The sequence below is a fragment of the Neomonachus schauinslandi genome, chromosome 14 (genome assembly GCF_002201575.2).
Source record: "Neomonachus schauinslandi chromosome 14, ASM220157v2, whole genome shotgun sequence".
NCBI classification, from domain to species: Eukaryota; Metazoa; Chordata; class Mammalia; order Carnivora; family Phocidae; genus Neomonachus; species Neomonachus schauinslandi.
Window position 1 is genome coordinate 50,185,746 of NC_058416.1, and position 16,891 is coordinate 50,202,636.

General features: G+C 45.5%; 2 protein-coding genes across 5 annotated transcripts in view; one reads left to right on the forward strand and one right to left on the reverse strand.

Annotated features, from left to right (window-relative positions):
- Positions 1-5,955: 5,955 nt before the first annotated feature.
- On the forward strand, positions 5,956-15,883 carry TYMS (thymidylate synthetase). Of its 3 annotated transcripts, XM_021686237.1 has the most exons (7): positions 5,956-6,264; positions 8,038-8,111; positions 10,961-11,135; positions 12,592-12,693; positions 13,487-13,662; positions 14,053-14,124; positions 15,283-15,883. In XM_021686237.1, exons 1-7 carry the CDS (start codon positions 6,051-6,053, stop codon positions 15,418-15,420), a joined length of 951 nt encoding a protein of 316 aa, XP_021541912.1. In that variant the 5' UTR covers positions 5,956-6,050; the 3' UTR covers positions 15,421-15,883. The 3 variants fall into 3 exon arrangements, with proteins under 3 accessions (XP_021541912.1, XP_044777177.1, XP_044777178.1); XM_044921242.1 differs by lacking the exon at positions 12,592-12,693 and having other exon boundaries at positions 5,969-6,264; positions 15,283-15,800; XM_044921243.1 differs by lacking the exons at positions 8,038-8,111; positions 10,961-11,135 and having other exon boundaries at positions 5,969-6,264; positions 15,283-15,800.
- ENOSF1 (enolase superfamily member 1) overlaps positions 15,882-16,891 on the reverse strand; it is a 28,440-nt gene continuing 27,430 nt past the window's right edge. For both annotated transcript variants that reach the window (XM_044921241.1, XM_021686233.2), the window contains one exon: positions 15,882-16,798. In XM_044921241.1, the coding sequence (XP_044777176.1) occupies positions 16,697-16,798 (102 nt within the window). In that variant the 3' untranslated portion in view covers positions 15,882-16,696. The remainder of the gene's footprint in view (positions 16,799-16,891) is intronic.

The window sequence follows — 16,891 nt, forward strand, 5'->3', positions numbered from 1 at the left end:
TTGTGTAGCCATCACCCCCATCCATCATGAGAACTTTTTTCATCTTCCCCAAACTAAACTCTATACCCATTAAACACTGACTCCCCATTTCTCTCTTCTCCCGGGTCCCTCATGAGCACTGTCCTACTTTCTGCCTCCTCTAAGCACCTCACCTAAGTGGAATTGTATAGCACTTGTCCTTTTATGACTGGTTTATTTTACTTAGCACAATGTCCTTAAGTTTCATCCATTTTGTAGCTTGTGTTGGAATTTCTTTTTAAGGTTAAAGACTATTCCATTGTGCATGTGTGTGTATTAAATTTTGTTTATTCACTCATCCATCCATGGACACCTGGGAGATGGGTTGTGTCCACCTCTGGGCCATTGTAAATAATGCAGTTATAAACATGAGTGCACTTCATTGTTTCTTTTTAAAATTGACACAACAGGGCTCTCTGAACAAGGCCACACATATTTTATGGAAAATACATGATGTCTTTGGCTGACCCTAACTTAACCTCATAATTTGAACCTTGATGCAATATAATAATCAGAGGGTCATTTACCAGTATATGTCACTAAAGGTTACATTGGAAATATACTTATAATCAGCCTTTCCAGTTATGAACAAGAATATAATGGGAGAGGACTCAAAACCATCAAAGCATTTTCTACCCAGTCTTGATACTCTATTTGACAGAAAGACTTGTCAGAAAAAGAGGGGTCAGAGGCAGCCAGTTGAACATAACTGACTCCAAATGAAGATAAAGCCTCTCCTATCAAAACTGAGGGCCATAAAAAAAAAAAAGACACTATTGATAGAATCTTCCTTAATGTGCAGAAGTCTCAGATAAATACAGCCTATTCAACCATATATTTGATGTATTTGCCAGAGAAGGTGCCAAAAAATAAGTTAGAAAGGGAACCTGACTATTTTATGGCCAATGAGCTACGGAAAACTTGCAGAGTGAGGAGCTGGGGGCGGGGGGGGGGGGGGCGGGGTGGCAAGTGGAAAGGCCTAGAAAAGCCTCCACGCCCAGGATCACCTGGATTCCAACCCCCACTGCTGTATTTCCTAGGTGTGGGACTTCAGGCGAGACCCTTAACCTCTCTAAACCTCAGTATCTTTACCTTCAACTAATAAAAGGAATAGTTTTTGTCTTATTATAGGGTAGTTGTGAGAACTACAGTAAATAATCCATAATGATAAGCATCAATAAATGGTAGTGTTGATTATAAAATAATATTATCAAGTATCTCAGAGTTGGCTCTCAAAAATATTTCCTGCTTTCCTTTACCTAATTGGACCATCATTCTTGAGAGTTTGTTGTGTAAAGAAAAGATTTCTTTTTTTTTTTTTTAAAGATCTTATTTACTGGGGCGCCTGAGTGGCTCAGTCAGTTAAGTGTCTGCCTTCGGCTCAGGTCGTGATCCCAATATCCTGGGATCGAGTCCCGCATGGGGCTCCCTGCTCAGCGGGGAGTTTGCTTCTCCCTCTCCCTCTGCCTGCCGCTCCCCCTGCTTGTGTTCTCTCTCTGTCAAATAAATAAATAAAATCTTAAAATAAAAAAAAGATCTTATTTACTTATTTGAGAGAGAGAGAGCAAGAGCAGGGGGAGGGGCAAAAGCAGACTCCCCACTGATCAGGGAGCCTGATGTGAGGCTCGATGCAGGACTCGATTCCAGGACCCTGGGATCATGACCTGAGCCAAAGGCAGACGCTTAACTGACTGAGCCACCCAGGTGCCCCAAGGAGAAGGTTTCTTTAGACCAATAATATCCTAATTTTTTGCTCTCAAACTTCCTAAAAGGAATCTGAAAAAGTTATATATGCTCTTGCATGTGATTTTTCAACATAAGCTTTCAAATAGCAAAATTTTATTTTCCCAGGTATTGTAAATATTAGCATTTAAAAATATAGTTTTCATCCTTCTTTAAAATGTACCCAATGGAATCTAAATATCGTGGAAATTTGATACCCAGCATCGTCCACTTAAACAAAGATACAAACAAGTTTTTCTTTAACAGTGAGAAAGCTTACTTCTTTCCATTTTCTCCTTAAATTCTGATTTTCATTCTCCTTTTATCAGAGAATTTTATCTTAATGTAATATATTTTTATGCTTAAGCATCTTTTTAAAAAAGATTTTATTTATTAGAGAGAGAGCTAGAGAGAGAGAACGAGTGTGGGGAGGGGCAGAGGGAGAAGAAGCCTCCCTGATGTGGGGCTTGATTCAAGGCCCTTGGCTTGGGATCCTGACCTGAGCCAAAGACAGACGCTTAACCAACTGAGCCACCCAGGTGCCCTATGTTTAAGCATCTTTTATTGATCAATAAAATGTTAGCATTTTTAGATTTTAAAAATTAACAATCTCCCCAGACACAAAAATCTAGGTATCAAATATTCATTCTCAATTGAGTTATTGCCTGTAATTATTTGTACATATTGATCAAAATAACATAAATATATTATAAATTTCTATGACCATTAAACATATAAAATTTTTAGGGTGCCTGGGTGGCTCAGTTGGTTAAGCGACTGCCTTCGGCTCAGGTTGTGTTCCTGGAGTCCCAGGATCGAGTCCCACATCAGGCTCCCTGCTCAGCGGGGAGTCTGCTTCTCCTCTGACCCTCCCCCCTCTCATGTGCTCTCTCTCTCATTCTCTCTCTTTCAAATAAATAAAATCTTTAAAAAAAAAAACATATAAAATTTTTAACAGAAATAGATCTCTTAATGAGAAGGAAGAGGTTTTCCCCCTAATAAGTTAATGTATTCATTGATAAAATTCTTTCCTAGAATAAGATAGGATTCAGCATCCATACTAACCCTATTTTTTATTTTTTATTTTTATAGATGCAAGTGCTAGGAAACATGCTGGCATGGATGCACTGGGGGCTGGAATGTTTTTCCCTCAGGGAGGTCTTGCCTGGTGATGGGACCTAAAGTAGTTCCTCTGTACTACACTGAGTAATGCATAGAATTGTTGAATCACTATATTGTAAACCTGAAACTAATATGATACGGTATGTTAATTATACTGGAATTAAAATTAGAACCAAAAAAATTTATTAAATAAGTAAAGTAGTTCCTCTGTACCTTCAGTAGCCCTTTACTGGGTTATGTAATCATCATGACATTATGACACTTGTCACTATCTGCAGATGTCTTGTTTGGGAACATACGCATTGTTTGTCTCTGCTAGAACATCAGTTTCTGTGAGAGGGACATTGTCTATCTTGCTCTGTTGACATGCGGTAGGCACTGGGATATAAATTCTTCTTGGAGGAATGAATAAACGAAACGCTCCTCTGAGAGGATCATTCATTTATGGAGCAGCCCTGGAAGGCCATTCTTTATTATCATCAAACCAAGATCCTCCCAGCACCACAGAGGAAGAGGAATCTCCACACGGGTGGGGGGGCCTACTCTTATACCTTGAGCTTCTCCTTGTGGGATAACTGACATTCGGCTGCAACAATTAAAATCAGCTCAAAATAACAATTAAGGGGCGCCTGGGTGGCTCAGTTGGTTAAGCGTCTGCCTTCAGCTCAGGTCATGATCCCAGGGTCTTGGGATCGAGCCCCGCATCGGGCTCCCTGCTCGGCGGAGAGTCTGCTTCTTCTCCCTCTCCCTCTGCCTGCCTCTCTGCCTACTTGTGCTCTCTCTCTCTCTGTCAAATAAATAAATAAAATCTTTAAAAAAAAATAACAATTAAACTCAGCTCAAAATAACAACTGGAATGGAAGACTGGAAAATCTGAGATATTTTCAGGCTGGGATCCTCCATGGTTGGATATTATGGGGACACTTTTCAGTAGGGGTGGTGTTGGAGGAATACCTGCATTTAGCTGGCTTTCCACACGCATGCTAAAACCCTGCAGTATGCAGGACAATCCTGCCCAGCAAAGAACTCTGCATTTTCTGGCCCACCCAGGACTGTGCTTCCACATGGCATGTTAGGTTCTTATACCCAGGAGCACTCTCAAGCTAGAGCAGACAACGTGAGTCCCTATTCCTGTCTAAAGTCTGTTTTCTGAGTTCAAGTTTTCTGACCAAGCACGTCTCTTCCCAAATGCCCATCAAAAAGAATGCCCACTGCATCTGGTGCTACCCACCCTGTCCAAACAGTACAACACAACACAACACGACACTGGAGGGCCATCATTCCTAACAGAGACAGGTGACTCTTTAAAACTATTATTACACTGGAATGGGGTAAGGTGGGGAATGTGCTGCAGGAGGGGGAAATCAATCTATGCTGACCTAGGAAAGGCCAGCTAGTAGTGTGTTGGATGAAGTAGATTTAAAATATCTGCTGTTCCGTAACCCAGTGCATTTCAGTTTACTTTGGCCTTGTAAGCACTCATACAACCAAACAGCAAGAACATGGACTTTCCAGCTATGAGGCTTGTGACATGTTTCCTGAAACACTCCCTCAGTCTGTTCATAGTATTTTTCTCCCTCCAATTAATCCAAATGGCCAGGTATTTTGTAAATTGTCTTTGAGAATTGATTTAATATTTATAGGCTTTGTACCACATAAAGGCATGCAAGATTGTTTTTGCTGAGATTAGGCAGAGCTGCAGATGAAAGATACCTCTTCCTAGAATTTGTGTTACAAAAATTTTAACCTTGAGGTTGAGAGGTGCATATTAGCAGAAAGATTCCAGAATCTTGCACAAATTCACTTCAGGTAACCAGAAACAAACAAACACTGACTTTATTGAACAGCAAGAAATAGTGTTTGATATATTTCATTCAGAGCTGACATCTTATTCTTTACAATCCCAGACCTATCAACAAGAAATACATTGAACATCTACTATGTGCTCAATAAACAGTTGTTGATTCAAAAGGCTGCTTGTTGCGTGTATATGTATTAGTACATTTTTTTTATTTTTTAAAGATTTTGTTTATATATATGTTTTTTGAAAGGGGGAGTAAAAGGCGAAAGATTTATGCGATCTGAACCAGAGTAGGGGGACAGAGGGGGAGAGGAAAGAGAGAATCTCAAGCAGGCTCCATGCTCAGTTCAGAGCCAATACAGGGCTTGATCTCACAACGGGAGATCGTGACCTGAGCTGAAACCAAGAGCTGAAGGCTTAACCAACTGAGCCACCCAGGCGCCCCTTAAAGATTTTATTTTTAAGTAATTTCTACACCTAACACGGGGCTCTAACCTACAACTCCTAGATCAAGAGTTGTATGGTCTACTGACTGAGCCAGCCAGGTGCCCGTAGTACATTTTAAACTAATTATCCAATAGCTCTTACTCACCAGTGTTTCCATTATAAACATTTCACAGTAAGTGAAAATTTTAGTATTAAAAACTTGAAAATGGCTGGCTGTCATTAATCAAGTAAAAAAGCTGCCTATTTGACTCGCTCCCGCTACCGGCCTTCACTGAAGATGGGGGAAAACGGAAATGCACATCTCCTGACAGCATGACCCCCTTAGTTGTAGGAAACATACCTCAAATAACAGGGTTTTGTTTGTTTTTAGATTTCACGAACATGTGGGGACTGTTCCAGGCTCCCCTTAGTATTGAATGGCGCGGTGGACTCGGAAACTTTCTAACCGGATTGGCCTCTTTCAGCCAACGCACCAAAAGCCAGGACTTAGGTTGTTAGCTTTTTTTTTTTTTAAGATTTTATTTATTTATTTGAGAGCGAGAATGAGAGCACATGAGAGGGGGAAGGGTCTGAGGGAGAAACAGACTCCCTGCCGAGCAGGGAGCCCGATGCGGGACTCTAGGATCATGACCCGAGCCGAAGGCAGTCGCTTAACCAGCTGAGCCACCCAGGCGCCCTAGGTTGTTAGCTTTTAAAACGGGCTTGCAAACGCCGCAGCTCTGGAAGTCTGGCGCCTTCCCCGAAGCACGCGCCCTGCCCAACCCACAGCTCTGCGCGCTCCTGGGACGCCAGGGGGCAGCGTGCGGGCCAACGTCAGCGGGCAGGAAGGGGCGGAGCCACCGCAGCGGTGGCGGGAAAAGAGGCGCGCAGAAAGGCACGCATCCCCTAGCCCGCCGCCAGCCGCCCTCCGCGTCCCAGAGCCCGCAGCGGTGCCCACGCCATGCCCGCCCCCGGCTCCGAGCTGCAGCGCCCGTCGTCGCCGTCGCCGCCCGCCGCGCAAAAACCGGGCGCCGAGCCGCAGCCGCCACCTCACGGGGAGCTGCAGTACCTGGGGCAGATCGAACATATCCTGCGTTGCGGGGTCCGGAAGGATGACCGCACCGGCACGGGCACGCTCTCAGTGTTCGGCATGCAGGCGCGCTACAGCCTGAGAGGTGACCCCCGCGCGCCCCCGGCGAGGGCGCGTGCGCCCGGGTGGGCTCCGAGCGGCCGCTGGGCGGGGAAGGCGCCTGGGAATGGCTGGGCTTTGCCATCAACCCTTGGTCCTAACCTCGATCCTGGGAGCTCCTTAGCCCCGCTTTGCAGACGCCAAAACAGAGGCTCGGGTTAGAGAAATGATTTGCGTAACGGCACGCGGACAGGAGTTACAGAAGTGGGAGGTGAAACCAGGTCCTCTGGGTCCGAGTCCTGTGCTCACCTGGTCGTGCTGTCTGCCGCAGAGCGGCCACGGTCTGGTAGTGTTTGGCTCATACCAGAGAGTGTGAGAGGCTCTGTCTGGGCTTGACCACGGACTTGGCTAGAAGTTCCCCTTTTTGGCTCCTCCTCTTCTCTCCCCCTTCTGGTCCTTCGGTTTGGCAAAGTTTAAAAATTGGAGCGAAGGAATAAGGGCGGGCCAACGGCGGCGGGAGGAGAGAGCGCGAACGGAGAGGCTGGGCAAGAACTTGTGGTTCCTGACCATTTTTCCGTCGGGTCCGCACGAACCAGCTTTCCTCTTAAACCTTGAAACAGGAACGCGAGAGTCCGAGGAGTAGTTCTTATTCGTCTTTTCCATTAAAACAGGATGGCTCCGGAGAAGTTTCTCTTGGCGGTTGTTAGAGTCAGGCTTTCGGGGCACAAAGAGACGGGTGTGGGGGCGGTGCACGAGACAAATATCCTGGACACAGGTATGGGGGTGGTTTTGAGTAGGGAGACGCACTATTAGTAAAGCTGATTGACTGTGGTGAGCAGGGGGAGGACCCTCAACCCCACACCCATTTTAGAGACTGGAAGATACCAGGCTGCAGGGTAGACAGGGATCCACCTTCGTGCAGCTCCACACAGATCTCGTTTTTACTCCAGCCCATCTACTTAGACTGTAGGCAATTTACCTCTCTTGTCTTCAGCTTCCTCGTGTGCTTAAAATAGAGGAAATCATGCTCAGTGACAGTACGGGTAAAAGGTGCTTGAAAAATCTCTCCTTGTTACATGAATATCAACTATATAACTGGTAAGGTGAACTGAATAGGTACTGAATTTAGAGATAAGTTTTTACATTTTGATCTTCTCTGTTGCTTGATGCAAACATATATTCCCTCCTGGTGCCTGTAAAATGGAGATCTTAAGGATGCCTAAAGGAAGGTTGTTTTGAGGATTCAATAAGGTCATGCATATCAGGTATTTAAACGGGTACTATTTTTGGTACATTTAAATAATAGAGGTTAATTTGCTTTGCAAATAATTCAAAACTATCCCTTAGCTTTGGTTAGTGTGATATCTACTATCCCCCAGACCTGAGCAAGTTTTCTCTGGCAGGACAATCAGGGAATAGCTCTGGGAGCCTTCACCCTTTGTCCTAGGGCACACTTTGTGTGTTGTCTTCACACCTCTGTGAAGGAATCACACTAACTGGGAAGTGGATGGTAGCCCTTTTCCTGTCCACATGGGCATCCCTGCCTGGCCAGTGCGCCATCTCACCACGTGGGTGGAATTCCTGTGGTGGTCAAGGGATTGAGGAGGGCAGTCTCTGTCTGAATTGTGTCATTGACTTGGACTGTAGCCTGGGAGCTCCACCCTGTTCTGGGGCACCCATGTGATCAGAGTCACAGTTTTCTAGTTGGTCCTGTGGTTACTCAAGGGCCTTGTCCCGGAGGCAGTCCTCCTCCACAGAGAAAGCTAGATGATGTGTTCTATTTTCCCATCTTGAAATTATTGGGCAAACTGTTTTTCAGATGAATTTCCTCTGCTGACAACCAAACGTGTATTCTGGAAGGGTGTTTTGGAGGAGTTGCTGTGGTTTATCAAGGTAAGGAAGCTGCTGCTGTTGGAAATCAGCAGTCTGTTCTCAGCCCAGCACCAGGAGATCCTTTTAAAAGTCTGATCATGTCCCTTCTCCGATCATGTCACTTCTCACCTACAGCCCTAGTGGATCGAATTTCACTCAGTAAGATCCCACTCACCTGGGGCCCTGTCCCAGCTCTGGCTTCAGTGAAGTTCCGCTCACTCTATTCCACCCACCTGGCTTCCTTGCTGATCTTTGAGTACATCAGGACATTCCCACCCAGGGTTCTGGTGCTTGCTAGTCCTGTTCCCTGGAACCTTCTTCCCCAACATGTAGCATGACTCACTCCCTCACCTCCTTCAAGTCCCTGCTGAATGAGCCTTCCCTAACCTCCCGATCTAAGACTGTGATTACCCACCCACCCACCCACACACACACATCCCTCCCACCCTCCTTTGTTTTCTCCATAGAGAAACATCATCAGCTGATACATAATGTCTGCCCTCTCCCTTTCCCCATACAAGGGGGGGAAGGTAGACAACAAATAAACAAGTAAAATGTATTAGAAGCTCCATGAGGGCAGAGAATTTGTTTTTTCCTATTCATGTTTGTATCCCCTGGGCCTAGAACACAGCCTGCCATATGATAGGTGCTCAACATAGATTGATCATTGACTATAAATCCCACCCATGTTCTCATATTGGTATAAGCTAGAAGGATCTCTTGAGTAACAAGCTATACCTCTTCCAAAGAGCCAAGTAGGCACCTCTGGCAAAGGCTAAAGTGCTGTGATGATGGACAGCTTCCTCTCGCTCAGTCTCCTGGTCCAGACCAATGATATTCTCACCAGTGCTGTTCAGAGGGTACCTGAGGAGATGGGCTCAGTTCTGGGCCATGCAGAAGCTGGGATCCCTTCTGCAAAGCACTCAGTGTGGCGTGTCTGGTCTTGGGCCAAACCAGACCCAAGACTTCTTACTGCATTTTAGAAAGAGTTTATTTCGATTTGGATCCAGTTCGGTCTTCCTTACTTTCGTATTCTCGAGGTGTTTTCTTCTGTGTCGTCCCACGTCAGCTGGCAGTGAGCGCCTAGTTCCAGGTGCATCATCAGAAACCTCAGAAGAGGCTGTTTATAAACAGCCAGAGCCCAATCGAATGGATGAAGGGGAGGCATTAGAAGCAGTTTGGGAGGGCGCCTGGGTGGCTCAGTCGTTAAGCGTCTGCCTTCGGCTCAGGTCATGATCCCAGGGTCCTGGGATCGAGTTCCACATCGGGCTCCCTGCTCGGCAGGAGGCCTGCTTCTCCCTCTCCCACTCCCCCTGCTTGTGTTCCTGCTCTCACTATCTCTCTGTCAAATAAATAAATAAAATCTTAAAAAAAAAAAAAAAGCAGTTTGGGAGGGAGCATCTGTGTGGCTCAGTGGGTTAAGCATCCGACTCATGATCTCAGCTCAGGTCTTGATCTCAGGGTTGTGAATTCAAGCACAGCGCTGAGCTCCACCTGGGCATGGAGCCTACTTTTTATTTATTTATTTTTTTAAGATTTTATTTATTTGAGAAAAAGAGCATGAGCAGGGGCCAGGGGCAGAAGGAGAGGGACAAGCAGACTTCCCGATGAGCGGGGAGCCCGATGTGGGACTAGATCCCAGGACCCTGGGATCATGACCTGAGCCGAAGGCAGATACTTAACCGAGCTGCCCAGGTGCCCCCATGGAGCCTACTTTAAAAAAAAAAAGAGCAGCAACAGCAATATGGGAAAGATTGAAAAATGACTTATGGAGGTGAAAAAGATAGTTCAAACTCAAAAACAGAAGGGAGGAAACGAGATGCTCAGAAATAAAGGGCATTCACTGGTTTTATCTTAATTTAGCTTGAGTTCAGGATTCTAAGTACTCTTTACCAGGAACATGCCAGACTCACCTCTGATAGATTTGCTCCCTGGGTGACTGGATGAAACAGAGGAGTCAGGGTGAACCCGCGCTGCAGCTGGCGTCTGTGGGCAAGATGGAGATGTGGGGTCTGTGCTGAGATTAGGATCTGTCGAGCACTGAGCACTTTGCTTATGTTTTCTGACCCTCACAGTAGATGTGTGGGGATGCGGTTGTGCGCTTCTGTGGGTGGGGGCAGGGAGCCGTCAGAGGAGAAGGGGGATGGAGGGCAGGCATGGTGTGTGTGGCACAGCTTGTCGCCATTACAGCGCATCGTACACAGAGGCCGCCGAGGTCTGTCTTTGCCCTAAATGCATGATCAGGACACACGTTAGGATGATATGGGCCAAATCTAATGAGATGACATATAAGTAATAAACATTAGCTTGTACTTGGAAAAAAACAAAGCCCCACCTTAACGGCAAATACAGGTTGGGGTGAACAACTTGACAGTGGCACATATGAGATAATGTGACTGATTTGTAAGAAAAGCTGATACTGATTAGGCCAGTTAGTGAAATATCCTATGTACCAGGTATCCTATGTATACATTGTATGCATATACATGATATAGGTACCTATGTATCCATTGAACAGATTGCAGGCGAGACATTAAATGCATTTTGGGGGATCACACACACAAAACACCTTTGGTTAAAAAACACAAAACTGTTAGGTGGGAATAATGAAAGGACTTGGAGGTGTTCAATCTAGAACATTGAGTTGAGGGGAAGAATCACCTGTCCTGGAAGTGATTCCAGGAGACTGTCTTGGGGGCCCTCAAGAAGTCTGGGCTGGGACTGGCCCTTAAAAGACAGGACACGCCGTGCAGGACATGCTGAGTGCAGGACAGGTATGTTAGCACAGGCCCGAGGCACAGTTGGTGGGAGGCTCCTGGGGTGTCAGCTTCTTCACCTGGATGCCTGCTCTGCTCTCCTGTCTCTTGCAGGGATCTACAAACGCTAAGGAACTGTCTTCAAAGGGAGTGAAAATCTGGGATGCCAATGGGTCTCGAGACTTCTTGGACAGCCTGGGATTCTCCAACAGAGAAGAGGGGGATTTAGGCCCAGTTTATGGCTTTCAGTGGAGGCATTTTGGGGCAGAATACAAAGATAAGGATTCAGGTGAGAAAACAACGATGCCTCCGATTTCCTGAGCACTCATTGTAGCATAAGTTGGCCCCATTGTTTCAAGTGAAGTTGGGGGCCTAAGAAGCCAGCGTCTGGGGAGTTGATGTATAACTTTGACCTTGTGAGAGGCTGTTTCAGATTCAGGTAGATTCAGATCACACTCTTGGTTGTTAGCATTTATTGGGTGCTTGGTACTTTCCATACCGTATTTCACTAGCAGGTAGTGACATGGTGGGTCGGTTGGTTGTGTGTTGGCCATAGGAAGAGGCCCGGGGATTGCCTTGCAGTGGCTTGATCTCCCTTTTTAAGGCTGAGCCACCCTGCACACTTTAGGTGGTGCTCATGTGATAGCAGTTCTTGGGTTACCCTCTTCTCCCTGCCCTCCTGGGGTGGAAGAAGATGAACCCTCTTATTCCTGGACATCCACCTTCCTCAGTCACTTGGTGGCATCATTTGCCCCCATCTGTTGAACCTTCCTGTCCTGCCTGTCCATAGGTCAAGGGTTGCAAAAGCAAATGCCTACTTCCTCAGTGTGCATGTGTGTGCGTGTGTGTGTGTATGCATGTGAACACACATACATAGGAAGTACTAGCTTGCTGGCTAGACTGAAACCGTTGATAATTTTAGCACCTGTAGATTTATATAAGCACCACAACTAAAATATAGAACCATACTATCACAGTGCATCTTTTTTAATCTTTGCTATTACTTTTTCTGAAGCTATGATCATGACAGGACTTTCTTCCCCCCAAAATTAAGAACTACTGGACTAGAACATAGTCTGACCCCAATAAGTGGAGGTTTAACTGGAGGGGATATGAAGCTCCTCACTTCTCAGACTTCGCAGCTTCCAGTTCCATTTCAGAAGGAAGGCAAGGAATTAAAAGTCCAGAGACCAGAAATGGGAGAAAAGTATAAGGTGGTGTGAGAGTTATAGTGGTTTCTTGATAGTTATAAATCAGTAGGTGTTTGGCTGCTAAATTGTAATTTTGGGTGGAAGCGTTGGGAGAATAGCATCTAGACCATAGAAAGGAATCCACCGTCCTCTGTTAGTTGGAGTGTGTGTGGAATGGTGTCTTCTATTTAAGATCTGGTACTTTCCATGGCAGCAGAGTGTGATGAGAATGGTTGATGGGTATAGAGACAGTCCCGTGGGGACCAGTGGAAGAAACTGCTCGATTGGAGAAAGTTTGCAACAGGAAGGGGAGGGGTGGCACCATGACAGATCAGATGTTTAAAGGACTCTTTTGTAGAAAGGAAAGTAACTTTGATATGGCTCCAGAGGATAGAACTCATCACCCACGAGAGCAGAGGAGTTTGTAGAACGCCTTGGGTATCCTGGAGCACGACCACAGGGGCTGTGGTAGGACAGCGATGGATGGTCTCTAAGGCCATCTCACAAGATGCTGTGATTGACATGTGGGCGTGTCTTCTCTCGACAATTCCACAGATTATTCAGGTCAAGGAGTAGACCAACTGCAAAAGGTGATTGACACAATCAAAACCAACCCCGATGACAGAAGAATCATCCTGTGTGGCTGGAATCCAAAAGGTGAGAAGCATCCCAGTTACTCTCGTGTCCAAACTGTACCATTAGCACAAAGGGAAGCCCAGTGGCTTTGCGTGGAGGCCACCGATATAGGAGGCTGGACCCTGGGAACCACCCCCAGCCACATGGCTGGTGTGACTCTGGGCAAGTCACTCTTGGCCCCATTTTCACCTTCAGATGATGGGGTTGGACGAAGATGATCTTAATGTGTGTATTTATACTTCTCTTACTCCACAGAGAGCTTTAAATTACCTATAAAAATATACCTAAGGTTTTAACAGTTTAAATTGGGGCAGATGAAGTTTCATATCTTCTCCACCTGGCTGTTAACATTTCAACAGTTACATCGTAAAATTAAACTCTACCAAGGTGTACTAAATGTTACCCAGAGTGGAATGTTTGCTTTTCGAGTAGAGACTTTGGCTACAGGAGGGTGTGCCTAGGATGCCGGTTTGCTGTGGCCCCCGGGCATGTATGAATTCCTCCTGCTTCTAGTTTGGTGCCACGAAGGTGGTGCAGGTAATTTCGGCTGGATGAGTGTAGCTTCAGCTGTGAAAATGCATCCTCAGACGTCTCATGTTAATGGATGGGTCACCGTAGGCCTGGTGCCATCCCCAGGATTGGAATGGTCTGCTTTTGACCTGGGGGGCCGTGTGGCTCATGGGAGTCACTGGCCCGGTGGCCTGTTCTCATGCTCTCCCCCGCAGGAGTTGGCTTCTGTTTCTCTCCTGTCTTGTGTGCGGCTGCATTCTTTAAAACCACCCGCGCCTCATTTTCCTCTGTGCTGGCTCCTCAGATCTTCCTCTGATGGCCCTCCCTCCGTGCCATGCCCTCTGCCAGTTCTACGTGGTGAACGGCGAGCTGTCCTGTCAGCTGTACCAGAGGTCAGGGGACATGGGCCTGGGTGTGCCCTTCAACATCGCCAGCTACGCCCTGCTCACCTACATGATCGCACACATCACAGGCCTGAAGGTGGGCTGCGCCTGGGAGGGAACGGTGGCTACCGGCCTAAAGCACTGAGCTCTTAGGTTATTTAATGTGGAAAAACTAATTGCAGAGAAGTCAGTGGCTGATTAGTTCAAAAATGTGATCTGTGTAAGAAACGAAGCTGCTCACCTGGCAGCCTCCCAGGGAGCTTTCTTGTCTTTGCGGTCTGGATAAGCAAACAGGTTTCTGTGGGTTATTTATAAGACAAGACAACTTTGGTGAACATCAGCTTTTCTCAAAAGCTACGCTGGTGAAATTGTTTTTTGAAAAGCCTTGGAATGTCTGCATAGTCTACATAATGTGCTTTCAAATGATGTGTCTGAAAGGAATTGAAATTAAAACATTTGCCATTTTGCTTGCTCCCATGGGATTTAGCCAGGTGACTTCGTACATACTTTGGGAGATGCACATATTTACCTGAATCACATTGAGCCGCTGAAAATGCAGGTAAGAATGATATCTGTCACACTTTGGTACCTTCTCTTTTTTTTTTTTTCTTTAAGATTTTATTTATTTGATAGAATGAGAGAGAGCGGGCATGAGAGGGGGGAGGGTCAGAGGGAGAAGCAGATTCCCCGCCGAGGAGGGAGCCTGATGTGGGACTCGATCCTGGGACTCCAGGATCATGACCTGAGCTGAAGGCAGTCGTTTAACCAACTGAGCCACTGAGGCACCCTGGTACCTTCTCTTGATAAGAGGTTGCCTTCTAGAATGTCCCTCACGTAACAGACCTTCTGCTCTTGCTGGGGCAGAGCTGAGATGCCCTGCTCCGACTGCAGGGACTGGCGGTGGGCAAGTGGGTGGGGACAAGGCAGACAGCCACCACGGGCACTTCGTGTGACCGCTACTGTGAGATGCTAGGCCAGTACAACAGAGGGAGAGCCCATATTCGGACCTGTGGGTTTGGGAACCTTCCCAAAGATAGCATTTCAACTCATTTTTAGTTCGAGAATTTAAATGGTGATGTTTTCCCTTCATATCATGTTAAATACCACACATAGGTATTAACTTTCAAAAGTCTGTCCAAATCTCAAGTTACACCAGCCAACAAGTGAGGGAGCTTGGCTGCTTTTGTATAGAGGGCGACTTCGGGGTTTGTGCAGTTGCTTCTCTGGTCGTCTGCTCCGCTCATGCTGGACAGAGTTATGTGAGGTTGGAGCCTGTGTCCACATCCCCATTGCCACCATCTGTTCCTGCCAGGAACCCCGGCTTGCACCCCTCTCTGTTGTCAGCAGATGTCATCTTGCCTCACCCTCTGCCAGGGACAGTTGAGATAGGGATTATGGGACTCAGATAACCATACTGGAGTGCCTACCTGGAGTTACAGATACAAAAGTGAAAGACTGTGTCCTGTCCTTCATAAATTTACCAAGAGGCCACACAGCTCCTGATGCGGTGGGATGCCACAAAAGATCCTTCAGTCTCCACGTGTGGGAGAGAATACATTCCAGGAGTGTTGTTGCCTAAGCAGGGGCAGGTGTCTGGCACTATTACATTCCTGTGAAATATTTTGTCGATAAAATACTGTGTACTTGTTTCACAGGGAGCAGAATTAAAGCTGGTTGTACAGATAATGGCAAGATAATTTTCTCCTATTGTTTTTAGCTTCAGCGAGAACCAAGGCCTTTCCCAAAGCTCAAAATCCTTCGAAAAGTTGAGACAATCGATGACTTCAAGGCTGAAGACTTTCAGATTGAGGGGTACAGTCCTCATCCGACTATTAAAATGGAAATGGCTCTTTAAAGTGCTTTTAAAGGAGGTATTTGAAGGATATTCCGCCAGTAGGGGTTGGACTGAGTGCCCAGGTGAAAGCTCATTTGCCCTAGAGGAAGAAGGAACTAGGTCAAAAATTCTTGGCCACCAACAGTTTTTATTAACTTACTTGTAAAGATGTTGCCACTGGCAAACATAACCTTGCCTGTTCTCTTAGTAACAAAAGGCCTTTAGTTTGGTAACTCACTGAGGACGTGTGAAAATGCCGAGATTGGGAATAAAGTCAGGAGAATAAAAACTGGGATACTCTTAAAACGTCTACATGCATTTCAACCCCACATTTTTATGAAGGTCCGTGAATTTCAAGAATTACACGTCAGCTCTTCCCCAAATTTGAGCAAGCTGAATAACACCAGCATTCATAATAATGTACAGTTGTGGTTATGAACATTTATTTGCTTTATATATTGCTATAATAAAGGTGTGTTCTGCATTTGTGTTCTGCATTCATCTGGTTTTTTTTTTTAATTTTTTATTCTATATTGCTATTCTGCTCACTTCCTGCCTAAAATAGATTTAACTGAACCCTCCTAAATAAACATGCTCTATTCTTGTTTGGATACTGATTAGAGGTTTGGTGTATTTTGGAAATGGTGACTAAGCTGTATTTTGCCCTATTTTTCTGTGGTTCGTCTAATTCTGGCTGCATTTTATCATTAGCACATAAGGATTATTGAGGATAAAGGCTTAAGGGTTATGGAAAAATAATGTATGAAATTCCATTTTCCTGCCCATTACTGCTGCCATGGTTTCAGTATGGTGTGAATCCTCTACTAATACACTTAGACGGAGCAAGAATAGAAAGGCTAAACCACTCCAGGGCTAATCCGTGAAATCCTTTTACCTTTGTTGTACACCAGATACCCCACAGTACTGCAGAACTATTTTTACTCTGCTAATTTTTAACAAGCGTTAGATCGAATAAGGCATTGTTCCAACAATTATGCAACCTGCTGCTTATTTTCAAAGTATAATTTAACGTCCAGGTACCAGCACTTGGTAGAAATTTTGTAAGAACATCTTTCTGGACTTGGAGTTAAATCTAAATTTGTTTAAGGATTAATTAGGAGAATGTGTGTTTATTTGCTAAAAGAATCAAGTAATGACTGAGCTGATTCCTGAGGTTAACAGGACTTTCAGCTGAACTTGTTTTGATTGCTACGATGATTTCTTTCCCGTTTTTGTAAAACCACACCAAAGAAATGGTTAAGCCTTTTCACTTAGGAAAGGGTGTTAGGGCTGAACATTAATTCTCTTGAGCAGCAAGGAGTTTTTTCCAGACTTCCCCATGTGGATACTGGTGTTTCTTTACAGATTCCTCCTTCATTTCTGTTGAATAACCAGCATCCTATCAAAGACAAAAAATTTTAGAGTTAATAACCACCTGGAACAAAACTCATACATGTATTTCTGCTGTTCATTGAAATGCTGTTTTTGGATT

Excerpts from the sequence above, each read along its gene's own strand:
- TYMS (XM_021686237.1), top strand. The coding sequence starts at position 6,051 with ATGCCCGCCCCCGGCTCCGAGCTGCAGCGCCCGTCGTCGCCGTCGCCG. Across the intron at positions 13,663-14,052 it reads CACACATCACAGGCCTGAAG|CCAGGTGACTTCGTACATAC; the intron begins GTGGGCTGCGCC and ends CATGGGATTTAG. Across the intron at positions 14,125-15,282 it reads TTGAGCCGCTGAAAATGCAG|CTTCAGCGAGAACCAAGGCC; the intron begins GTAAGAATGATA and ends TATTGTTTTTAG.